This window comes from Triticum aestivum, chromosome 2B (genome assembly GCF_018294505.1).
Source record: "Triticum aestivum cultivar Chinese Spring chromosome 2B, IWGSC CS RefSeq v2.1, whole genome shotgun sequence".
NCBI lineage: Eukaryota > Viridiplantae > Streptophyta > Magnoliopsida > Poales > Poaceae > Triticum > Triticum aestivum.
Genome location: NC_057798.1, coordinates 673,635,702 through 673,662,773, shown reverse-complemented (window position 1 = coordinate 673,662,773; position 27,072 = coordinate 673,635,702). Strand labels below are relative to the sequence as shown.

Here is a 27,072-nt window from a genome sequence, read left to right as displayed (position 1 = left end):
CTGCCGATCTAGGTTGTGCACGTCACGATTGTTCGGCGCTCCTGACACAGGCCTGAATCCGTCGAAGATCAAGTCTCCGCGGATGTCGGCGGTGTAGTTTAGGTTTCCAAACCAGACCTGACGGCCGGGGCGTAGCTATCGATCTGCTCCAGATGGCCAAGCGAATTGGCCCGCAGTGCGAAGCTGCCGAATACGAAGATCTATCTGGGAGGAAAAGTCTCACCCAGGACAGCGTGGTTGAAGGATGGAGGAGCCATCTAGCCTTGTAGCGACGGCACAGAGGAACTCTCAATGAAAGCACCAATGTCAGTGTCAAAACCGGCGGACCTCGGGTAGGGGGTCCTGAATTATGCGTCTAAGGCTAATGGTAATAGGAGGCTGGGGACACGATGTTTACCCAGATTCGGGCCCTCTCGATGGAGGTAATACCCTACTTCCTGCTTGATTGATCTTGATAATATGAGTATTACAAGAGTGGATCTACCATGAGATCAGAGAGGCTAAACCCTAGAAGCTAGCCTATGGTATGATTGTTGATGATAATGAAGATGATGATGAGTCCTACGGACTAAACCCTCCGGTTTATATAAACACCGGAGGGGGCTAGGGTTACACAGGGGCGGTTTACAGAGGAGGAGATCTACATCCGAATCGCCAAGCTTGCCTTCCACGCCAAGGAAAGTCCCATCCGGATACGGGACGAAATCTTCTATCTTGTATCTTCATAGTCCAACAGTCCGGCCAAAGTACATAGTCCGGCTGTCCGGATACCCCCTTATCCAGGACTCCCTCAGCGACTACTCGACTTAAATCCGTGAATATAAAGCCCAAGTTTGCCGAAATTTGGCGTGTTTTAGTCAAACTTTGCCTAAATTTGCTATACAAATTTTTTTTCCGCGCCTGGGGGCGGCCCTGGGGCCGGCGGCTGGGGGCCAACTCGCCCCCAGACCTATTTTTTGCGCCGGGTCACCCCCAGGTGGCGATTTTAGGCGCCCCCTGGGGGACCAACGGCTGAAGATGCTCTAAGGAACTGGCTCTCAGTTTCTAAAAAGGGAAATCAGGAGGATTTTCCCCTTCTAGACAGAAAAAAAAATTAAAACTAAGTTGCAGTTTGAGAATGCCTCGTTGCCTAAATCTGATCAGCAAGCTAAGAAATATTACAGTAAACTGAATCCAAAACCAGGAAACTACCTCATTGCCTAGCAAGACTGACACTGATAGCTTTTTTTTTTCTTTACAAAAAACAATGATTTGGTGGCGGAAAGCTAAAGGTTTAATTCCAAAGTTATCTGATCAAAGAGATTTCAGGGACGTTTAAAGTTTTGCTAACTGGCAAAGAAGTAATTTTCATCAAAGCCAAGCCGCTAAACCTTCACCGTCCTTCAAGTCTCTCTCCCTAAACAATCGAAGGTTTTCTCTTTAAGCAATGGAAGACAATGATTACCAGCACCAGTCTATTCGACAGCTTTCTTCACAGTTACTGCTCCCTTACGGACACCAACCCTTGTGTTTGTGTCAACTTAAGCCTTTAATAGCTTGCACTGGTACGAAAGAAACTGCCCTCTTCTATTTCTTCTAGTGAAAGGACAGTATCAACTAAGTTCAGATGGAAATTTGGAGCATACAACTACAGTTCACGGCCTCACCCTGTAAGCAGGCAGCCCAAGCCTAAATGTGCACATGAAACAGAGGACAGTAATTATGTTCTAGACAAGAAAATCACAAGAGCAGACAAGGTTTTACAGAAGCAAATTTAAATGTTCTACTCAAGCGGCACCAGCTTATTTCAGATGCAACATAGCTAATCTCAGCTAAAATCCTTCAGCCTTCTCTTCAGCACATCCAAGGACTTCTTCCGAGCACTCTGCACCACGTTCCTGCTTGAAAGGCTCCCAAACAAGCTGTCGGGAGCATCCCGGAACTTGTCACAGATGATGGCTACCTTCTTGTGGTCCAAGGACGCATAACTCTTCTCCCTGATCACAGCATTCATGAAGCTCTCGGCGTGGTTGCTCAGCAATAGATTAGTCAGCTGCCTAATCTCGACCAGGCAATCTTTGAAACTTGTTTCCCTTTTAAGGGACGACAGCCCAGTGGTGTGAAATCTGTCTTCCGCAAACTCCTCTAACAGTTTCAGGTCAATGTCGATACCTACAACCGCATTGATGCTCAACCTTTTCACCCTGTCGCTGAGAAGAACTGTTATTATGGAGTCTGAGATGTGACTGAGTGAACCAGAAATGACCTTGAAGAGGGCCTCTTTCGGCAGAATCGGCTGTGCAGTCGATACCACCATGTCAAGGTAGATGAGGACTTCATTCATGTAGTCATTTGCATGTTCTGGAGTTTCCTCTGTTGTCCAATCGATGCTGGTCAGCAGCAGCATGAATTCATCAATTCTGGAATTGGCCGAGGTTATTAATCCATTGAATGCTGCATTTTGGGAGGCCTTGAGCACAGCTCTAGCAGTTAAACCAGAATGAGGCTTCCCAAGCAGCCGTTTAGGAAGTCCACAAAGTTGGGCAGCATGCAAAAGGAACATGTCACATGACCGCTCAAGGATGGCAATATTTCCTGCAATCTGTACCAGCTGCGCAATTTCCAAACTACCATTATGTACCAACTTCAGAAGACCGTCATTTAGTACCTCAATTAAAAGCTTGTCTAGGTATCCTTTCACCACATCATAGGAGTTGACCACTACACCATGTGACAAGTAGCTTACCAAATCCTCAATGAAGGAACGGATAATACGGCAAGCACTGGGAACTGATGAGGAAAATGGCGCAACATATGGCAAATCCGGCACTGCGTGAATGGGTTCAAGCTGACATGCTGCGACATTCATGTTGTATTCATTTTCCTTATTTATAACCATCCTTTCATACGAGTCCTTAGCAAAGACGCCTTGTATCTGCTTCCGACAATCTGAAACAAGCAGCTCATGATATCTGTCCCTGTTTTTGTCAAGAACTTCAAGCAAAGATGTGACTTGATACCCATACTTCTTCATGGTTGCAGCTAAAAGAGAGACATAATCTTTTACAAGGAGGTGGTGGTTAGCTGCATCCATGCGTGCAAACTGTTCCTCTAGAAAAGAGGTGACCTTAGAAATAGATGTTTCCCACATTGTGTCAACCTGGCTCTCAGATAGAAGTCCCTCTGCAGTTCGAAGAACATGGTTTTCAACAATAAAAAATCCAGCTACCTGAGCAAGGAAGTGCTGGTGGGACTCGAGGAAGGGTTGTGTTGTAGAAATTTGCATGTCCAAGTTAAGCTGCATGAGCCTGTTACTGTAGTAATATTCTCGAAACTTGTCCGCAAGGCCAAGGGATATGTGGATGTTGTATGCTCGGTATACTGGAGTAAGGTCAAATTCTAGTGTTGACTCTTCATCTATGTACTCCAGATCCAAGGCATAAGCATGCTCATCAAACCCCCCACGACTACATTCTTCTGCTTCCCTCTGCCAGGCACGCATTCGCTCATCTTTTTGACGATCCAAAGAGGCCTGGCGTATCGAGGCCTGTCCAATCTCCATTGCAAACTTTCTGATATACACAAGCCACTCATTAAACTCACCGGAAACTTCCTTCTCAATGTACAGCTTCATCATAGGTATCTTTTTCTGAACAACATTTTTAAGAAGCTTCAGAGGAATATTCTGCAGGTGGTCCTTCTCAATCAGCTCCAAAGTCTTCAGGACAGTGTGAAACTTGCCTTGGGCAATGTCCCTGTTGCACGCCTGACACAGGCTGGTGACCTGCAGACAGATCTTCAATGTTGCAAGCGCTTCCCCAACATTCTTATTCACCGCATACAACTCAAGAAGCTCATCGAGCTTCAGAAGCAGGGCACTAGCAACCTCCTGCAAGCGAAGATTCTCACCCGACAGCGCGCCCTTGAGCTCATCAGCATCGACCAACACCCCACGCAGCTCATCGACCGCGAGGATGAATTCCTCGTAGTGAAGCCTACAGAGCTCCTCGATCTCAACCTCCTTCCTCTTGGCGATACCCCTGAGGTTGTGGAAGAGAGCCTCAGGCCTTCCGGACTCGAAAGCATGCCGCACAATGGGGCCCAAATCCTCGTTATTGGAGACGAAGCCAACGAGAGCCGTGCCGATAGCAGCGTCCCCACTGTCCACGGGGCTCCTCTTCTTGGTCTGTGCGGTCATGGTTCAACTGCAAAACAAAATGGAAAACAGTCATTTCTCATCCAGATTTATGAGAAGAATTGGAGCTACAAATTCTGGGCATGTGAACAACGGATAAATAGAGAACAATTAGCAATCCATAAAATGATTTTCTTGGAGAAGCCAAAAATAACAAGCATTTGTTTTAAATTTCCTGAAATCAAACAGCTATCAGTACGAGTTTAGGCCTTGACGGTAACAGGACACCAAAATACATGGCGGATTCCTTGACGGCTCAGGTTGCAGGCAGAAACAGACGTAAATGGTGAAAACATATGTGCGATCTGTTAACTCTAATATTGTATAATACATTCCAGATTGAGTTGGGGAGAAATGGTGAAAATATAGTGTAGACTTATGTGGTTGTGACTGTTTGCCATTTCTGCGATGTATTTTCAAGAGCAATTGAAATATGGTTGAAAAACATTAATAGCAACCTGGGCATGCCGGCCTGACAGTTCTTGAATGTAATTCACTACTTTCTATGTTTACATGAGTGACTGGATATGATGCAATTTACATGAGGTTGAGCTTCTGTGTGCCCTTAGAACAATTATGCACAGTGAAATCTGAAGGCGTAGACTAGCAGGTAGCGTACAAATCAGAATGCGAAGCTAGCGGCGCCGCTAATCCTGCGATTAGCGCTGTCCTGGTTGACGGGGGGCCGGGGTCGGCCGGGAAAGGCCTCGAGGAAGAGGGATCTGGTCGGATTCGACTGATTCGCGGCGAAGAAAAGTAGGCTGGAGAGAAACGTAACGGCAGTAACCCCGAACAAAGCAGAGCAAAGCTAGGGCTTCCTTACCCAAGGAGAGGAAGCCGCGCCCGGCCTGGGTGTCGGTCCAGCGGAGGGGAGGCGGGCGTCAGAGGTCTGCCGGCCGCTTCGAGGGTCGCTCCGGTGGCAGGAGGGGGGAATGAAGCTGGGCGGCCTCCGCGATGCCGGATTCGGCGGCGACAGGTTCAGGAGTAGGACGGACGAAGCAAGGGGGGAGGGGGGAGGGGGCCGGCGGCAGACGGCAGTGGAGGACAGGCACGGGTGACAGCCAGTTTTTTGCTCTCGCAAACCCCAAAAATCGGCAGCTTCGCTAAATCCGCGACGCCAGCTTCCGGCTCCGTCGGCTGGCTCGCTAACTGCTCCCCGGCATGGGATGACAGCCCAGGTTTTTTTCTTGAGAAAACGCCCACACGCGCCCAAAGCGCGCCACGGCCCAACAGCGGGAGGTCGCTCACCCTGGGCATTTCCTATTTGGCGCTGCAGGCGCCGGTTATGAGACCTCCTATGCGGGAGCAACTAATTAACGAGCGCTCCTTCGGGAGCCTCGCAATGATCAGCGCCACTTGGTGCACTCTCAGCTATTCGCCACGTGTCGCACTCTGGGCGCTCCCTACGGATTTTATTTTTTTTATTTTTCCTCACACGTTTTCGGCTTTTTAAACGGTTTTTTTGTTTTTTTATGTTTTGGTTTTCCACCGGCCTTCCCTAGCTTTTTGACAAAAAAATCGAAAAAAATATTTTTTTTGTGCAAAAAAACGCATTTTTCGCGAGAGTTACGGTTTTGTTTTTGCGAGAGGCACGGCCGTGCCTCTTGGAAACGAAAAAAAATGTGTTTTCTGTTGTTTCTTTCTTTCGCGAGAGGCACGGTTTTACTTCAGCGAGAGGCACGGCCGTGCCTCCTCGGAAACAGAAAAAAACATGTTTTATTTTTTTTTCTTCCGCAAGAGGCAGGGTTTTGCTTCCGCGAGTGGCATGGTTGTGCTTTCGAAAGAGGCACGGGCATGCCTCTTTCGGAAAGGGAAAAAACACGTTTTTTATTTTTTTTTCTTTTGCGAGAGGCACGGTTTTGCTTCCGCGAGAGGCATAGTTGTGCTTTCACGAGAGGCACGGGCGTGCCTCTTTCGAAAAGGGAAAAAACGTGTTTTTTGTTTTTTTTTTTCTTTCGCGAGCGACACGGTTTTACTTCCGCAAGAGGCACGGTTGTGATTTCGTCAGAGGCACGGGCGTGCCTCTTTCGAAAAAAGAAAAAAACCCGTGTTCCCGGTCGGTTTTTTCGTCCGGTTTTTTGTGGAAAAAAAGTTCGTCAAAACCTATCAACATGGGATCTAGTTTTGAAGATCTCGACGCGAGGAATCCAACGGCGAAAGCGGTTCGGGATTTGGACGCACAGTTTAAGAGATAAAACGTTTTGAATAAACTGATCTACAAAAAAAGGGAAAGCAAAAAGGGAAAGCACCCAGATTGCAACAGGTGGCGCACATGCAGCACGCCACTTGTCGCAACCTGGGAAAGTTGGAGTGATCTCCGTAAGGAGTACTCCTTAATTAGTGATTTCGCTCCTATGCACCGCTCTTCGCGTCCGATTCGCATGCGTCGCACAGGTACAGCCCCCCGAATGGGCCAGCCCATCGTCGCGACGAAACAGCAAAAAGATCACCTAAAATTATAATGCTGAGCGGGGGATCGAACCCTGCACCTGGAGCTAGTATACTGTTATCGCTAACCAGGCGAGCTAACTAGCTCCTTCGATCATATGTAACGCGGGTACATTAAAAGGGTACATTAAAAGATCATCTACTACATATCTAACACCCCCACCTAGAAACCTTAAACATTGGATGTGTTTAAAATTTTAAAAAATTCAAAAATTGTTCGCGTTTGCTGAAAATGCTAGAAGAAAAACTAAAAAACTTGAACAAAGTTTTGATAAAATGAACACTTTTTAAAATCCCAAAGATTTTTTGAATTTAGAGAACAAATTTTGTACACGGACGTTATGTTTGAGAAAAAAAAGTGAAGTTCGTATGAAATATGTGAACATTCTTTAGAACTCCTGAACAAAAAATGAAATATGTGAACAAATTTTTGAAATGCGAACATTTTATGAAACTCACGAACAAAAATTTCAAACACGAACATTTTTTGAAAAATGCGAACAAAATTTGAAATAGGAACATTTATTGAAACTCACGAACAAAAATTGAAAAAACGAACATTTTTCTTAATTTGCAAAGTTGTGAAATTGTGAAAAAAAATTAAAAAAGAAACAGAAACTAAAGAAAGAAAAGGGAAACACAATTTGAAGATGAGAACATTTTTTGAACTTTGAACAATTTTTTGAAAGCATGAACATTTTTTCAAGTCAGGAACAAAAATTGAAATTGAGAACATGTTGTGAAGTTTTGAACAATTTTTTGACAGGATGAACAAAATTAGAAAATGAGAACATTTTGTGAAGTTATGAACAATTGTTTGAAAGCATGAACAAAATTTGAAAAATGAGAACATTTTGTAAAGTTTTGAACAATTGTGAGCAACAAAAAAATTTGAAAAAAAAGAAAATAACTTTGAAAATAGAAAAACAAAAAACGAAAAAATGAAAAAGAAACATAAAACAGAAAAAAAAAGAAACATAAAAACGAAAAAATATAAAATACAAAATAGAAAAAGGAAAAAGAAAAAAGAAAATTAAAACAAAAAAGAAAAAGAAACAGTATAATAAAAGAAACAAAAAGGGGTAAAGGGGGACAAAGAAAAACTGGTACAGGAACCTTCTAGAAGGTTTCCAAAACCAGAAAAACCGGCTGGGAACCAACTAGAAGATTTCCAAAACCGGATTCGCTTTAACGTTTGAACGGGCCGGCCCATCCTAACGTCCGGTCGACTACGCGCGACAACCATCAGACCACTAACCCACTTATGCATTAGTAGTAGAATGCTCATTTGTTGTCATGGGCTTTTGAAATATTTTACTGAGATATGTAAACATAATGCATCTTAATTTTCTCATGTAGAGAAAAGATAGCACAATGCAATCGGGTAATAATTGAAGTCCACTTTACTTGCAATGTAAATTAATTAAAAAGGTAATTTGTTGGTGTATAAATATAATATGATTATCTAACCAAAAATCTGTTACAAATTAAAATATACTTGATGCGCTTACAAAATTCTCGCACAATATAAAAAATGTTGTCGATCCATTTTTTTAGCTTACGTGTCAAGCCTTATTCTGACCTCACCCACTCTCTCACCGCACCTACACCTCTCACTCTCTCACCCATGCACCCCCCACTCTCTGTCTTCCTGTGTCGACAATACGTAAACGATGAAAGTGACCGTCATAAACTACATTCTTCCTCATCTCTCCATCCATATAGATTTTCCTAACATAGTTTGGCCAATTTTTTCTATTTATGCGATGAAATGTTGTAAACGAAATGTTGTAACATTTTGTGTCGGACATTCCTCTAAACACTACAACCTCCGCCAGCTGAGATGTCTCGTACCCCGCCTTCAAATCCGTTAATCCCCTGCCCCTTCTCAGCCAGGTACGACCCACCTCTGGTTCTTCTTCTTCCTCATGTCGCCACTACGTTTTTATTCGACCACTCTGTCGACCCGTCCACCTCTCCCTGCCTAACCACCTGCCACCCTACAGCCAGCGAGTGTTGCCGCATGTCGCCCCTTGCTTGAGTCACCACCTCCTCGACGCTAGCGATCCCTCTAAAACCTACCACCATATTTGGTGCCCACGATCTCCCGCACCTCGCATTTCAGACCGTTAACCTGTTGTCTTTCCTCCACTGCCAACACCCCCTCGTATTTGAGACTGTTAACCTCTTGTCTTTCCTCCACCACCAACACCCCCTGGTGCGACTACTATTCTTATTCCTCCCTTCGCCTACCTTTTTTTTGCCCACTCTATTGACCCGCCTACCTCTACTTACGGAACCTTCCCCACTGCCATCCACTAATAGCAAGTGTTGTCACACACTACCTCATCGCACCATACCCGAGTCATCACCTCCGTCGCTGGCCAACCCTCTAAATCATGCCAATCTTGAGCGCCGACGACCTTTAACGCCACATTCTCAATGGTTGGCCATTTATTAAGAAAAAAGAAGGACCGATATGGTTCTTTCAAGAAGTCATACCAGATTTTTTTTCAAATCTATCACGTTTTTATAGCAAATTCAAAAAATATAGCACCTAATGCAAAAAAAACTATGACCCCGTCAGCCTCGTGTGGGCCGAAGAGGGTGTTTTCGGTCAGCGGTTGGCTGAAAGGGACTCTTCGGTCACGCATTGGCCGAAGAGATACGTAGCTGGGCCGAAAAGGCCTTTTTGGTCAGCAGTAGGCCGAAAAGTACTCTTTGTCAACAGTAGGCCGAAAAGTCCCTGGCCCCCACCTTTCCATGTGAACGGGAGGCCGAAGCTGCATGGCTGCGCTCTTCGGCTTATGTTAGGCCGAAATTATTATTTTTTGAATTTTGACTTATGAATCTGATTAGGAGACATATATTGTTTTGTGTATGCGAGAGACGTATTACTATTAATTTGCATTGTTATTCGAGTTACATTTCCAAAGAGACTGCAACCTATAATTAAGATACAAGTACATTTGAATTAAACGATAGGGCAAAACTTAAAAACATACGGCTTACATACTACATGAAAGTATCATCGTCATCCTCCATCGATGCAACACTCTTGCCTTCCGGCGATGAGGTACTCTTGCCCTCCATCGATTCAACACTCTTGCCCTTCGATGATGCGGTGCTCTTGCCATTCAATGGTGCGGTACTCTTGGCCTTGGTGCTCGGCATGAAGATACCGTCTTCGTCTTTGCTGCCGGCAGTCCATAAATATTTATGCTCCGCTGCAGTCCTTATGAAGTTTTCACTCTTCGTCTGCACTACCTTCTTCCACCTTCCATGCAACCTAAGAAGGTCTTTACGTACCTCCTCATAGGTCCTTTTAGGCCACCCAGACCTACGTAATGCGTGAGCCAACTCATTTAGTATGGTGTCACTAATGATGAGTTCGTCCCATGGAACTATCCTATTGTCCATCCTGAAATCGGTGGCTAGCCTAAGAAGACAGTTGCTCATCACAGGGTGAAAACTACAATCAGAAGGATAATCGGATAGCTCGACTACACTAAACTTGACTGCTTATCCACCTTCGCGTGAAGGAGGTTTTATAGGTAGAGAGGAGAAAACGGTGGGAAAGAACGACTGCGGTATGGAGGGAAAGGGTTGGCTGGAACTTATGGCGGGAACATATGGCAGGAAATAGGTGGCGGGAGCATACGGAGGGAAAGAGTTGGCGGGAAAATATTGAGGGTCAGGGTTGCGTGAAAATATATCTTTTCAATGTCTAAGATGGGCAATGGTTGCACATCATTCATAAGTCAAAATAAAAAAACCCATTTCGGGCTAACATAAGCCGTAGAGCGCAGTCATGCAGCTTTGGCCTCCCGTCCACGCGAAAAGGTGGGCCCCAGGGACTTTTCGGCCTACTACTGACCAAAGAGTACTTTTCGGCCTACTGCTGGCCAAAAAGGACTTTTCGGCCCACCTACGGATCACTTCGGCCAATGCGTGACCGAAGAGTCATTTTTGGCCAACCACCAAGCGAAAACACGCTCTTCGGTCCACATGAGGCCGACAGGGTCATAGTTTTGCTTTTTTCATTGGGTGCTACAGTTCCCGAATTTGCTACAAAAATGTGATAGTTTTGAAAAAAAATTGATTTTTTTCAAAACTATCATGTTTTTATAGCAAATTCGGAAACTATAGCACCTAATGCAAAAAATCAAAACTATGACCCCGTCGGCCTCGTGTGGGCCAAAGAGGGTTTTTCGGTCGGCGGTTGGCTGAAAAGGACTCTTCGGTCACGCATTGGCCGAAGAGATAAATAGTTGGGCCGAAAAGGCCTTTTTGGTCAGCAGTAGGCCGGAAAATACTCTTTTGTCAGCAGTAGGCCGGAAATTCCCTAGGCCCCACCTCTTCGCGTGAACGGGAGGCCGAAGCTGCATGGCTGCGCTCTTCGGCTTATGTTGGGCTGAGATGATTTATTTTTGAATTTCGACTTGTGAATCTTATTAGGAGACATATATTGTTTTGTGTATGCGAGAGACATATTACTATTAATCCGCATTGTTATTCGAGTTACATTTCCAAAGAGACTGCAACCGATAATTAAGATACAAGTACATTCGAATTAAACAGTAGGGCTGAACTTAAAAAATACAGCTTACATACTACATGAAGGTATCATCGTCATCCTCCGTCGACGCAACACTCTTGCCTTCGACGATGAGGTACTCTTGCCCTTTGTCTATTAAGCACTCTTGCCCTTCAACGATGCGGTACTCTTGCCATTCGACAGTGCGGTACTCTTGATCTTGGTGCTCAGCATGAAGATATCTTCTTCGTCTTCGCTGTCGGCAGTCCATAAATATGTATGCTCCGCTGCAGTCCTTATGAAGTTTTCACTCTTCGTCTGCACTACCTTTTTCCACCTTCCATGCAACCTAAGAAGTTCTTTACGTACCTCCTCATAGGTCCTTTCAGGCCACCCAGACCTACGTAATGTGTAAGCCAACATTCAGTATGGTGTCACTATCGATGAGTTCGTCCCATGCAACTATCCTATTGTCCATCCTGAAATCGATGGCTAGCCTAAGAAGACATTTGCTCATCCCAGGGTGAAAACTACAGTCAGAAGGATAATCGGACAGCTCAACTACACTAAACTTGACTGCTTATCCAACTTCGTGTGAAGGGGATTTTATAGGTAGAGAGCAGAAAATGGCGGGAAAGAATGACTGTGGTATGGAGGGAAAGGGTTGGCTGGAACTTATGGCGGGAACATATGGCGGGAAACGGGTGGCGGGAGCATATGGAGGGAAAGAGTTGGCGGGGAAATATTGAGGGAAAAGGTTGCGCGAAAATATATCTTTTCAATGTCTAAGATGGGCAATGGTTGCACATCATTTATATGTCAAAATAAAAAAAAACATTTCGGCCTAACATAAGCAACAAAGCGCAGTCATGCAGCTTCGTCCTCCCGTTCACGCGAAAAGGTGGGGCCCAGGCAATTTTCGGCCTACTCCTGACAAAAGAGTACTTTTCGGCCTACTACTGACCAAAAAGGCCTTTTTGGCCCAGCTATGTATCTCTTCGGCCAATGCGTGATCGAAGAGTCCTTTTCGGCCAACCGCCGACCGAAAATACCCTCTTCGGCCCACACGAGGCCGACGTGGTCATAGTTTTGATTTGTTTTTTGCATTATGTGCTATAGTTTCCGAATTTGCTATAAAACATGATAGTTTCAAAAAATCAGATTTTTTTTCAAAACTATCACATTTTTTGTAGCAAATTCCGAGGCTATACCACCTAATGAAAAAAGCAAAACTATGACCTCGTCGGCCTCATGTGGGACGAAGTGAGTTTTTTTGGTCGGTGGTTGGCCGAAAAGGACTCTTCAGTCATGCATAGGCCGAAGTGATCCGTAGCTGGGCCGAAAAGGCCTTTTTGGCCAGCAGTAGGCCGACTCTTTGGTCAACAGTAGGCCAAAAAGTCCCTGGGGCCCACCTTTTCGCGTGGACGGGGGGGCGAAGCTGCATGACTATGCTCTGCAGCTTATATTGGGCCAAAAAGTTTTTTTTTGAATTTTGACTTATGAATGATGTGCAACCATTGCCCATCTTAGACATTGAAAAGATATATTTTCGCGCAACCCTTTCCCTCAATATTTTCCCACCAACTCTTTCCCTCCATATGCTCCCGCCACCCGTTTCCCGCCATATGTTCCCGCCATAAGTTCCAGCCAACCCTTTCCCTCCATACCACAGTCGTTCTTTCCCTACATTTTCTCCTCTCTACCTATAAAACCCCTTCACACGAAGGTGGATAAGCAGTCAAGTTTAGTGTAGTTGAGCAGTCCGATTATCCTTCTGATTGTAGTTTTCACCCTGGGATGAGCAAATGTCTTCTTAGGCTAGCCACCGATTTCAGGATGGACAATAGGATAGTTCCATGGGACGACCTCATCAATAGTGATACCATACTGAATGAGTTCGCTCACTCATTACGTAGGTCTGGGTGGCCGGAAAGGACCTATGAGGAGGTACATAAAGAACTTCTTAGGTTGCATGTAAGGTGGAAGAAGGTAGTGCAGACGAAAAGTGAAAAGTTCATAAGGACCGTAGTGGAGCATACATATTTACGGATGACCGACAGCGAAGACGAAGACGATATCTTCATGCCGAGCACCAAGGCCAAGAGTACCGCACTGTCGAATGGCAAGAGTACCGCATCATCAAAGGGAAATAGTGTTGAATCGATGGAGGGCAAGAGTACCACATCATCGAAAGGCAAGAGTGTTGCATTGACGGAGGATGGCAATGACACCTTCATGTAGTATGTAGGCTGTATTTTTTAAGTTTTGCCCTACCGTTTAATTCAAATGACTTGTATCTTAATTATCGGTTGCAGGCTCTTTGGAAATGTAACTCAAATAACAATGTGGATTAATAGTAATATGTCTCTCGCATACACAAAACAATATATGTCTCCTAATCAGATTCATAAGTCAAAATTTTAAAAAAGATTCATTTTGGCCTAACATAAGCCGAAGAGCGCAGCCATGCAGCTTCGACCTCCCGTTCACGCAAAAAGGTGGGGCCTAGGGACTTTTCGGCCTACTGCTGACAAAAGAGTACTTTTCGGCCTACTGCTGACTAAAAAGGCCTTTTCGGCCGAGCTACGTATCTCTTCGTCCAATGCGTGACCGAAGAGTCCTTTTTGGCCAACCACGGACCGAAAACACCCTCTTTGGCCCACATGAGGCCGACGGGGTCATAGTTTTGAATTTTTTTTTGCATTAGGTGCTATATTTTTCGAATTTGCTATAAAAACGTGATAGTTTCAAAAAAAATCAGATTTTTTTCAAAACTATCACAAATTTTGTACCAAATTCGAAAATTATAGGACCCATTGAAAAAGAAGCAAAACTATGACCCCATCGGCCTCATGTGGGCCGAAGAGCGTTTTTTTGGTCGGTGGTTGGCCGAAAAGGACTCTTCGGTCACGCATTGGCCGAAGCGATCCGTATTTGGGCCGAAAAGGCCTTTTTGGCCAGTAGTAGGCCGAAAAGTACTCTTTGGTTAGCAGTAGGCTGAAAAGTCCATGGGCCCCACCTTTTCGCGTGGACGGGAGACCGAAGCTGCATGACTGCGCTCTACGGCTTATGTTAGGCTGAAATGTTTTTTTAATTTTGACTTATGAATGATGTGCAACCATTGCCCATCTTTGACATTGAAAAGATATATTTTCGCGCAACCCTTTCCCTCAATATTTTCCCGCCAACTCTTTCGCTCCATATGCTCCCGCCACCCGTTTCCCGCCATATGTTCCCGCCATAAGTTCCAGCCAACCCTTTCCCTCCATATCGCAATCGTTCTTTCCCGCCATTTTCTCCTCTCTACCTATAAAACCCCCTTCACATGAAGGTGGATAAGCAGTCAAGTTTAGTGTAGTCGAGCTGTCCGATTATCCTTCTGATTGTAGTTTTCACTCTGGCATGAGCAAATGTCTTCTTAGGCTAGCCACCGATTTCAGGATGGACAATAGGATAGTTCCATGGGACGAACTCATCGGTAGTGACACCATACTGAATGAGTTGGATCACGCATTACATAGGTCTGGGTGGCCTGCAAAGACCTATGAGGAGGTACGTGAAGAACTTCTTTGGTTGCATGGAAGGTGGAAGAAGGTAGTGCAAACGAAGAGTGAAAACATCATAAGGACTTCAACGGGGCATACATATTTATGGACTGCCGACAGTGAAGACGAAGATGTTATCTTCATGCCGAGCACCAAGGGCAAGAGTACCGCACCGTCGAATGGCAAGAGTACCGCATCGTCGAAGGGCAAGAGTTCCGAATCGACAGAGGGCAAGAGTACCGCATCGTCGAAGGGCAAGAGTGCTGCATCGATGGAGGATGACGATGATACCTTCATGTAGTATGTAAGTTGTATTTTTTAAGTTCAGCCCTATCGTTTAATTCAAATGTACTTGTATCTTAGTTATTGGTTGCATTCTCTTTGGAAATGTAACTCGAATAACAATGCGGATTAATAGTAATATGTCTCTCGCATACACAAAACAATATATGTCTGCTAATCAGATCCATAAGTCAAAATTAAAAAAATAATTCCGGCCTAACATAAGCCGAAGAGCGCAGCCATGCAGCTTCAGCCTCCCGTTCACGCGAAAAGGTGGGGCCCAGGGACTTTTCGGCCTACTGCTGACCAAAGAGTACTTTTCGGCCTACTGCTGACCAAAAAGTCCTTTTCGGCTACGTATCTCTTCGGCCAATGCATGACCAGAGAGTCCTTTTTGGCCAACCGCCGACCGAAAACACCCTCTTCGGCCCACATGAGGCTGAAACTATCACATTTTTTGTAAAAAATCGGAAACTATAGCACCTAATGCAAAACAAAATCAAAACTATGACCCCGTTAGCCTCGTGTGGGTCGAAGAGGGTGTTTTCGGTCGGCGGTTGGCCGAATAGGACTCTGCGGTCACGCATTGGCCAAGAGATACTTAGCTGGGCCAAAAAGGCCTTTTTGGCCAGTAGTAGGCCGAAAAGTACTCTTTTGTCACCAGTAGGGTGAAAAGTCCCTGGGCCCCACCTTTTCACGTGAACCGATTTTTTTTTTTGAATTTTGACTTATAAATCTAATTAGGAGACATATATTGGTTTGTGTATGCGAGAGACATATTACTATTAATCCGCATTGTTATTTGAGTTACATTTCCAAAGAGACTGCAACCGATAATTAAGATACAAGTACATTTGAATTAAACGGTAGGGCTGAACTTAAAAAATACAGCTTACATACTACAGGAAGGTATGATCGTCATCCTCCGTCGATGCAACACTCTTGCCTTTCGACGATGCGGTACTCTTGACCTCCGTTGATTCAACACTCTTGCCGTTCGACGATGCGGTACTATTGCCATTTGACGGTGCGGTACCCTTGGCCTTGGTGCTCAGCATGAAGATATCGTCTTCGTCTTCCCTGTCGGCAGTCCATAAATATGTATGATCCACTTCAGTCCTTATGAAGTTTTCACTCTTCGTCTGCACTACCTTCTTCCACCTTCCATGCAACCTAAGAAGTTCTTTACGTACCTCCTCATAGGTCCTGTCAGGCCACCCAGACCTACGTAATGTGTGAGCCAACTCATTCAGTATGGTGTCACTACTGATGAGTTCGTCCCATTAAACTATCCTATTGGCCATCCTAAAATCGATGGCTAGCCTAAGAAGACATTTGCTCATCCCAGGGTGGAAACTACAATTAGAAGGATAATCAGACAGCTCGACTACACTAAACTTGACTGCTTATCCACCTTCGTGTGAAGGGGGTTTTATAGGTAGAGAAGAGAAAATGGCGGGAAAGAACGACTACGGTATGGAGGGAAAGGGTTGGCTGGAACTTATGGCGGGAACATATGGCGGGAAACAGGTGGCGGGAGCATATGGAGGGAAAGAGTTGGCAGGAAAATATTGAGGGAAAGGGTTGCGAGAAAATATATCTTTTCAATGTCAAAGATGGGCAATGGTTTCACATCAATCATAAGTCAAAATTAAAAAAAACATTTCGGCCTAACATAAGCCGCAGAGCACAGTCATGCAGCTCCGGCCTCCCGTCCACGTGAAAAGGTGGGCCCCAGTGACTTTTCGGCCTACTGCTGACCAAGAGTACTTTTCGGCCTACTGCTCACCAAAAAGCCTTTTCGGCCCAGCTACGGATCACTTCGGCCAATGCATGACCGAAGAGTACTTTTCAGCCAACCACCGACCGAAAACATGCTCTTCGGCCCACATGAGGCCGACGGGGTCATAGTTTTGCTTTTTTTATTGGGTGCTATAGTTTCTGAATTTGCTAGAAAAAATGTAATAGTTTTGAAAAAAATCGTCATACCATGTGTTGGTGCACATCATGTTCATGGATCATAGGCATACTCTCTTCTCTCGGCTTCATTATCATCTAATTATTGTCAGCCAGTAAATGTTGCCAATGCGAATAAAATCCTTATAAGCAACTAAAAAAGTACCAGTGCTTAATCTTCTAATTAGACTAGTTATTTCTGTCAATGAGAATAGAATTATTATCAGCAGTAAAATGAGTTGCTACATAGTATTGCTTCAGCGTTGGTCACACAATTTCAGAGATCAAAAACTGCTTTCAGAAATAAGTTCAGACTGGCCTTGACCTTGACATGAATAAACTATAAAAAGACAATGTAAATTAGTTAGTTCACTTGTTGGAGGAGTGGTTCTGCTTCATGGTGCACAATGCATCCACATCCGTCACTTTGAGCCGAAGAGTGGAGAACCTCTCATTCATCTTGTTTATGTTAGTACGTACATGTCATCCATGCATGAGGCTGAACCGAGTCTAGGTGTTGGCCACCTTCCCGTTGATCTCCACATACCGGAGCTGCAGCTCCAGCCGCAGTGATGGCCGGACAAACCCCCATTCAGAGACACTCTACACAACATCTTCCACTAGCCTCTCTACCTCCGGGAACCACTTCGTCAATGGACATCACCAACCCAAAATCCTGAGCAGAACCATTGACACAGAATTAGGAGCCATTGGTTGCTGAACAAGATCAAGATTGCCATGGTGTTCAGACCTTTATACATCCCATAGATAGACATGTCATGTAGGCATATGTTACCTTTGCTCTATGTGGAAAACTTGTGACAAACCATGTGGACTATTTTATCTATGAAACCAATTAAAAATCATGGTTAAAAAATAAAGAAGATTATAAATGGCTAATGTAGTTGTGTTAAAATATGATAAGTTAAGGGAGTCACCATTGTGCCGCAACCTGAAGCATTCCATCAGAGATAATCCCTACACATGCTAAAATTTGAAAAGAGGAGAACATCGCTCAAGCAAGGAGATAAACGATACTCTTACTTAGAAATTGAACAAACGAAAAAAATGATCACTGAAATAAAGAAATGAAATATGATAGCTATCATTTCTGATACTGGGAAGCTAGAAAATAGAAAACTACATTTAGATGGGAACAATCAAATATCCTAAACCATGGAAATATTATAAGCTATGGTTTCCTCTTTTTTTCTCTTCTTGTCTATGAACTCTTGTAACTCTCCCATCTATTGTGCTCGGTTGCTTCCAAGTTTGTTGTGAATTCCAAGTTGAAACTGTGTTATCTTCTCCAATAGATCCTCCATGGTTTCGTACCCCCTGATGATCAGAAAATTGTAAGGAAGCTATACTAACTTATCAGCGATGATGGTAGAATGATTAGGAAGATCGTTAAGCGTGTGGCACCTGGAACAAATAAGAATGCTTCGAATTTGAGACTGTTAACATCTTGTCTTTCCTCCACAGCCAACACCCCTCATATTTGAGACTGTTAACCTCTTGTCTTTCCTCCACCGCCAATACCCCCTGCTGCGGCTACTATTCTTATTCCTCCCTTCGCCTACCTTTCCTTTGCCCACTCTATTGACCCTCCTACCTATACCTACGGAACCTCCCCCCACTACCGTCCACTAATAGCAAGTGTTGTAGACACTACCTCATCGCACCCTACCCAAGTCATCACCTCGCTGCCAGCCAACCCTCTAAATCATGCCAATCTCGAGCGCCGGCGACCTTCGACACCTAAATCTCAATGGTTGGCCATATATGAAGAAAAAAGATGGATCAAGATGGTTCTTTGAAGAAGTCATACCATGTGTTGACGCACATCATGTTCATGGATCATAGGCATACTCTCTTCTCCCGGCTTCATTATCATCTAATTATTGTCAGCCTGTAATTATTTTCAATGCGAATAAAATCCTTATAAGCAATTAAAAAAGTACCTGTGCTTAATATTCTAACTAGATAATTCCCTCGCGCGTTGGAGCGAGACTTTGTTGCAATAATTTTTTGGATATTCTGTTGAGCGCAATTGAAGTAACGAATATACTTGACTTGATGCTCATGAATAGAGGAGATCAACAGACAAAAATTAGAGCTAGCCTGGATGGAAGTCTAACTGTTACATCATCGCCATTAGCTGAAATAGTAAAAGCTAGTTAAGCTGACATGAAAGGAATTGATTAGTAAATTCTCTGAGCCCACGAAGCTATCTAGCTAGGAATTAATCAACAGGAAGAAGTATCGCTGAGGTGATCAGTCATCATTCATCAGTCAAGCCTTGTAGACGACGACTAAGCAAGGGAGAATGGCCGTGGAGTACTAATTTACAGTATAACAGAATCAATGATCAACAAATTTAGTAGAGATCATTGCTGAGACAATGGACAAAAGTGGATAATAACGGAAGCTGAAACCCCTTGTTATGAAGAGCACATATAGATCAAACCACTAAGTGTAAATGAAGCAAATGGTTATACTATTGCATAGCTAAAAAACATAGATGGCATTATAATAGAGATTATGATGTTAATATTTGAAATGTGGTACAAACACAGTTCGGTATTTGTAGATTCATTATGACTAAAAGTACCCTCATATACTTTGAGCAATTGGCACTCGGGTGGTTTAAGGGGGGAAAAGGTGGGGAAAGGCAAAGAGAAACATGGTGCATTTAAGCATAATCCACCAATGAAGAACCATCCCGTTTGATTGTCTCCTCCACATGTTAACATCTGGCATGAAGATTAATATTAAATTCCAGTCTAGCTCTGTTACATGAATGGCGAATCTAGTATATGTACATAAAGAAAAATCAGCATGTTATACCTTCTTAGTAAGGCAAGAATAATAACAAAGCACAATCAGAGGCTTGGTTCAAATAGATTACAAAATGCCTATTAATTATTGGGAGTGAACCATGTCTAGTCTTATTACATCAAAATATGGAAGTATAGAGGGCATTTCTTACTCAGGCATGCTGACATGGTTGCAAAGCTTTGGCGGTAAACTAAATATGAAGAGAAGTTCAGGAATCACATAGAAATAGATAAATGTTGCCCATGCTTATAAATCATGGCCCAGGTGTTCTATGTAATGTGTTTGGACATGGTTCCGAACCAACCTGGTAGTAATCTGAGGCAGCAGCAACAGCAAAAGGTTCGTATTTAAAAATTTATAACCACTCAATGACATAGCATCAAGCAAGGACATGAATGAAATATTGACCTATCAGGCTAGCCTGGCAAATCACAAATTTTCATCGTGTGGGCATCATGTTTTCTGAGGCAGAGTGCCCAGACTTTCAACCAAACATGGTCTGATCCCTTTTAAACACCGGCATAGTGATAACACTACATACATAGTTGAGCCGCTCAAAATAGTAAATATGTCAAATTTCAGGTCATGAGTCTGGTTTATAACATATCTATGCAGATGCATGTGGTCGCATTCAATGGCATAGATGTATTGTTGCATGAAACAAAAGGTTCATATGAATTGAAGGTTTATTTCATCTGTAGGACAGTGGAAGTTCTCATGTGTGTATTGCGAAACATAGCATTGCTAAAGTTATAATTAACACAAATCGGAAGATACAAATCTTGGAACTAAAAGTTGAAGTACCTATTTGGTTTGTATATTTGGTTTACTCCTGTTGTCCATCCTCTTTAGGAAGACACAAATGTTGCAACTAAAACTTGAAGTACCTATTTGGTCTGCATGTTTGGTTTACTCCTGCTGTTCATCCTCTTCGTTGGATCTTTTAGAAGGACTATGGTCATGTTCCTTTCAGCTGCACTCAGATAATATAGTTCTCTCAAGGGGTAAGCCAACCGATCAATAAAGCATACCAACAGAATACGATGTGTGGTCAATCATTGCATATAAAGAATTAGAGTGCACCATTACATATTGAATTTAGCAAAATTGTACTGAGCAAACAAAATTCCAGAATTAGCAACCGAGGAAAAGTTGGGAATACTATGTACCAGTAGGAGGCAAAACCAAATGTGCCTGTGTATGCAGTGAGGGAAAACCAAGGAAGATGGCTACTTGGGCATCATCGAGCATGTACTGCCTGAGAAAGTGCAAATTTGTGATGCAGTCATCGATATATCATACATAGATAACATGGAGTTAATGGGAGGGAGTTGCTCACTGGAGGCAGTATGAGTAGTGTGGTAGAGACCCGCCCGTACTGGAGGACGATGGGGACGAAATGAGGTGAGTCCGAGCAGACTTTAAAGGGCAATCCATCAGTTTCTTGTGGAGATGGTGGGGAGAGGAAGTGGAGCGTTGTATGGACAATTATTAGGAGAGGGAGAGCCAGACATCAATTAATCAGCTTTTTTAGACAAATCAATTAATCAGCTAGCTATTCGCTATACAAACATCATAACCGGGGAAGATGGATAGGGTGGGCCGGTGGAAGCAATGGGCTGCAGAGAGGATGCAATGTAGGCTGTGTAAGGTTGCTATGGCCTTTTTATTAATAAGAATATATACTCTGAAGAAATATAGTTCTCTGAAGATAGATAAGGTCGCCATATATATATGACTATAACAAAAGAGGAAATACTCTGAAGAGCAGAGTACGATACCTTAAAGTCGATAGATAGCCTCGCCGTAATCGAGAGTTGCCCGACCTTGGCAGCAAATCAATAAACAATAGGAAAGAGCATAACTTTGTGTTGAATCTGGTGGGAGGAGGTGGAGTATATAGTTGCTGCAGTCGGTGTCAAAACCAGTGGATCTCGGATAGGGGGTCCCGAACTGTGTGTCTAAGGCTAATGGTAACAGGAGGCTGGGGACACGATGTTTACCCAGGTTCGGGCCCTCTCGATGGAGGTAATACCCTACTTCCTGCTTGATTGATCTTGATGATATGAGTATTACAAGAGTTGATCTACCACGAGATCAGAGAGGCTAAACCCTAGAAGCTAGCCTATGGTATGATTGTTGTTGTATGATGAGTCCTACGGACTAAACCCTTCGGTTTATATAGACATCGAAGAGGGCTAGGGTTACACAAAGTCGGTTTACAGAGAAGGAGATCTATATCCGAATCGCCAAGCTTGCCTTCCACGCCAAGGAGAGTCCCATCCGGACACGGGATGAAGTCTTCAGTCTTGTATCTTCATAGTCCAACAGTCCGGCCAAAGTATATAGTCTGACTGTCCGGATACCCCCTTATCCAGGACTCCCTCAGTAGCCCCCGAACCAGGCTTCAATGACGATGAGTCCGGCGCGCAGATTGTCTTCGACATTGCAAGGCGGGTTCTTCTCCAAATCCGGTGCGCCCGCCGTAGCGAATAGTGTCTAGCCTCCCAGTAAGGTTGCACTCCTCGGCCTCTGTGCTTCAATAATGGCCATCTCCACATGTCGATCGAAGACGAGGGGCCGAGGCATTTTTGCATTTTCCACCCTAATCCCGTGGGCGAGCCGTCTATTTGAGGAGACGGGGATCTTCAGATCCAAACCACACCATCTTCCCCCAAGCAAGCACTCCGCAGAGCACGTCCAAAAGAGGCCATCCCATCATGACCGGTCACCGCAGCCCTGCTCGCCGCTCCCCTAGCGCGAAGCCAGGGGATTGGGAAAAGTGTTCCATCCCTCACAGTCGCCTAATAGAGCTGCAGACCAAAGGGTTCCTTCCGCCCGCATACATGGTCCCCGTCCGATCTGGACTAGCCACCTATAATGGCGGGGAGCAAGCGGAGAGATTTCCTAACCCATCTTGAGGGGAGCGGGTATGCCTCGTCCCATATCTGCTAAGAGGCGTCGGCTTTCCAATCCACCCATTCCTTCGCGGGCTCCTGGAGTTCTACGGTCTCCAGTTGCATAATCTTACCTCCACCTCCATACTGCACATCGCAGGCTATGTTGCCCTCTGCGAGCTGTTCCTGGACTACGAAGCTCATTTTGAGCTATGGAAGAGGTTATTTTGCCTCATCATCCGCAACCAGGAGGGATCCATATATCAAGTGGGCGGAGCCGAAATATGGCGCATCGCCCATACTGGATACCTGTCCAGCACTCCAAAGAAGGCGTCCGAAGACTGGCCCTCGGAGTGGTTTTATGTTGATGACGTTCCCCTTCCGGACCCAGTCCGGACGGGCCTTCTTGAGTTTACCAATACTCCATTGAAGAAACGCCAAAGCTGGCGCCCTCGAAGCCCCTAGGAGGAAGAAAACAGGGAAGTCTTCTATCTGATGAGCCGGATACAAACCCTGGCCAAATCAGGATTGACAATAATCAAAGTTATGTCAATATGCGTAATAAGGGGAGTGCAGCCACTTCAATATAGGGGAAAACCCATGTGGCACTTCAATGGAGAAGACGATGCCTCCCGCTGTGGTCGCAAAGGTCCGGACTCCGCCACATCTTTGGCGAGGATACTGTCTGAATTGTGCAAAGGAGAAGAAGAGGAGTTCCTCCGCATTAAACCGCGGGATGGATTTTCCATGTACAACCCCCAGAGCTGGGTAAGTTGTCATCTTTTACTCGACTCTATTCGTTCTTACCTTCTTTGTCACAATTATTTACCTTGCTGTTTCAAAACAGGAACTAAGGAAGACCGTGAAAGAGTTCAACAGCCCCCCTCCGCAGCCAGAGGATCCCGGCCGGGCTCTCGACCCCGGACTTGAAGAAGGTCCGGACATATCCATAGAATTCGTCGACGGGACCTTCTATCAGGTAAGCAGTGACGTCTCTTTAGTGGCCATCATCGCGGATTATCCCGGACTGCTTCCCGTGTCGTATGTAAGTAATGCCAGGGTTCCAACCTTTCGAAAGGATTTCTTCGTTTTGCCGTACCTTATGATCACATGCCGCACTTTTATAGAAACGGTGGTCGGGACGTCATGCGGAACCCGCGGGGGCCTCTCAGCAAGAGGTGCCTAGACGAGGTAGGCTAAAAAGGAAGGCGGTTAGGAGCGATACGCAGACGCAGAGGTATTCATTAAACTTGCCCCGTAGTTTATTTGGTCTTTTTGTCGAGGCGTGACAATTTTAATTATGTCCCGACAGGAAACGCCAGACTGTGCCCGAGGACCCTACCGGCCACACCTCCAGCAGCCGGATTTCCAGACCGGATTCACGGGCGGAGGCTGACGTGGGGACAGTGCCAAACTGTCCTCCTGCAGATGATATGGATATGCTTTCCGCCACAAATTCAGAAGTGGAGAGTGCCATGAATCACCGGCGCCGACGGGCCGTACTCCATGGTGGTATTTTTTTTCCGAAGAGGTGTTCAATGCCTTCAATTCCAGACACGCCTATATCCGCGCTGCTCAAGATGGACTTGCCAGAGCAACAGACCAATATGTGAAGGATATACAGGTAAGGAAATTTAATAAGTATGTGTAGTAGTAGCCCCTGAGACTTGAAACAGTTGGCACAACTGATTTAAGGATCATGAAATGCATATGTTCTTGTAGAGAAGAATGCCCAGTTGTCTCAAGAGCTGGAGGAGTGTAAGGCCCAAATGAAGGCCAATGCAGCCGAATAAGAGAAATCCAAAAAGGCTTCTTCTGGTAAGAATTTCCTTCTACCAGTTTGTTTGTTCGGCATGGTTTATAAATCTGACAAAAGATTCGGCAGACAATCCCGGAGGAAATCCAGAAACTGTGGGAGATAATGAGCTGCATCTGCAAAGTCAGCTGAAGGCGGGTGAACGCGTGCTGATGCAGTCTATCCAGGAGAAGAATAAGCTGCAAGATGCTAATCTCCAACTGAGCATCGAATTGAAAGATGTTCGGGCTCAGCTCGCGGAATCCATGAAGGAGAACCGGAGGCTTCGACGCGGCATTTATAGTAAGTGCTTGAACGAACTGTAGTATAGTTCGGCGAGGAGGCGTATTGACAAAGTTATGTCTGCAGGTATGTTGACGGGATGCCCTGAAGAGGAGATGCCCGGGTCTGCAGGCGATATGCTGCAAGAGCTTTCACAACTGCACGAACGAGCTCAGTAGGTGATGCAGGCTATTGCCCAGGCTTTGTCGCCATCTGCTTCCCTGCCAGGAGGCATGAGCGGACTTGTAGAGATGCTCAAAGGAGCACGGCGGCGCTTCCGATTATGGAAGATATCATCTTGCCGACAAGGTGCAAGAGAAGCTTGGGCCATGGTGAAGACGCGATACGCCAAGGCTGACCCGAACCATATGGCCGAAGTCGGACCGGCTGGGCCAGATGGACAAGAGATACCCGTTAGTTTGGTATATGATCAAGTAGCATTAGCTGCAAAGTATTCCCAGCAGGATTGTAAGCTAGACAGCCTGTTGGATGGTATAGAGGAAGAGTACAACCAGTCTATATGATTACGTAATTTGAATGGGCTCATGTACTCCCTAGCCGGATTGAAAATCATTTGTCATGGTGTACCTTTTCGCTTCAGCCTCCAGATCCGACAGTCCGGGGTGTATCCGAATACCCACACAGTTATGAAAAACTGGGGTATGTGTAGAAACCAGGCGTAGGGGTCATAAGTGCTTGAACAGACAAGTACCCAACTAGTTATGTTATATTACATGGATAGTAAGAAACATCTTCCAGAGAGAATAGTTCCGTTAGGGGTTCCTTTATCTGGGTACGCATGCATCGATGTGCATGTTCGAACTGCGAACAGAAGCGCAGAAAACAAAACATCTGTGTATTTTCGTTGTTAGGAACGAGAACATCTTTTGTTCACCGACCGGATATTCCCTTAAGAACGCTAGCTTTCGGCTTCACCCAGTCTGAGATACACATCCGGCTCAACCGGCAGTAACAATTGCAGATGTGCTCCCCTTATGCCCTAGCCGAATTAACGGGAACGTAGGGCATAAATACAAGAGCCATGCAACCCAGCATGGCCAAAACTTAAGTCATATCGATGCATATAATGGTGAAGAAAAGGCACATATGAAAAGAAAAATGCATATGTGGCTAGAAAGAAGCCATGAAAGTAGTTATATTTAGCTTCTGAATAGGAAGCCCCCAGTTATAGTGTGCGCGCATAATGCGGCCGGAGTGCTCAGGGCATCCGTACAGTTTTAAGGCTGTATAAGAAAAGAAAAAAGGGGCGAGAAAGGAGGAAAGAGAACATAATTAAAGAGGCGGGGTGAAGGAGACGAACACTGAGTTCAGCGCTAGGCGTAGAATCTCCGGAGTCTGGTCGCGTTTCATGGGTTCGGCTCGAGTCTGTTATCAGATGCACTACGCAGACGGTACGCTCCTCCGGTGAGAACCTTATCAATGATTAATGGACCCTCCCACTTGGGTTTGAGCTTGTCCTTCTTCTTCTCAGGTAGGCGTAGAACAAGTTCGCCAATGTTATAAGTTTTGGCCCGTACTTCTCTGCTTTGATACCTTCGCGCCTGTTGCTGATAGAATGCGGAACGGGCTTTAGCGACATCATGCTCCTCCTCCAAATCATCTAAGTTGTACTGCCGATCTAGCTCGGCTTCCTTCTCTTCGTACATGCGCACGTGAGGTGAGTCATGAATTATATCGCAGGGCAGCACTGCTTCTGCGATGTACACCATGAAAAATGGTGTGTATCCGGTGGTGCGATTTGGCGTGGTCCGCAGCCCCAACAGTACAGAGTCGAGTTCCTCGACCCAATGCGTGTCTGATTACTTCAAGGATCGCACTAGTCTGGGTTTGATGCCGCTCATAATAAGACCGTTCGCATGTTCGACCTAACCGTTTGTTTGGGGGTGATAGACAAAGGCGTAGTCGAGCTTAATGCCCATTTTGCCACACTAGGCTTTCACATCCTCGGCTGTAAAATTCGAGCCATTGTCAGTGATGATACTGTGGGGGACACCGTAACGGTGTACAACCTTCGATATGAAGTCTATCACTGGTCCGGATTTGACCGTTTTAACTGGTTTGGCTTCTATCCATTTGGTGAACTTGTCCACCATGACCAGTAGGTATTTTTTCTTATGGCTTCCCCCTTTAAGGGGTCCCACCATATCCAGCCCCCACACCGCGAAGGGCCAAGTTATGGGGATCGTTTGGAGAGCGGTAGGGGGCATATGGCTCTGATTGGCAAATAGTTGACAACCAACGCAATGTTGGACAAGGTCTTGTGCGTCTGCCGCCTTCCTCTTCGGAGATGCATC

The 27,072-nt window shown here is 45.1% G+C and overlaps 1 protein-coding gene across 1 annotated transcript; it reads right to left on the bottom strand.

Annotated features, from left to right (window-relative positions):
* Positions 1–1,545: 1,545 nt before the first annotated feature.
* On the bottom strand, positions 1,546–5,278 carry LOC123046631 (exocyst complex component SEC15A). The gene is made up of 2 exons (XM_044470026.1): positions 4,998–5,278; positions 1,546–4,184 (listed from the first exon to the last, which is right to left on the bottom strand). The coding sequence occupies exon 2, from the start codon at positions 4,175–4,177 to the stop codon at positions 1,808–1,810; it is 2,370 nt and encodes a 789-aa protein (XP_044325961.1). The 5' UTR covers positions 4,178–4,184; positions 4,998–5,278; the 3' UTR covers positions 1,546–1,807.
* Between the last annotated feature and the right edge of the window lie 21,794 nt (positions 5,279–27,072).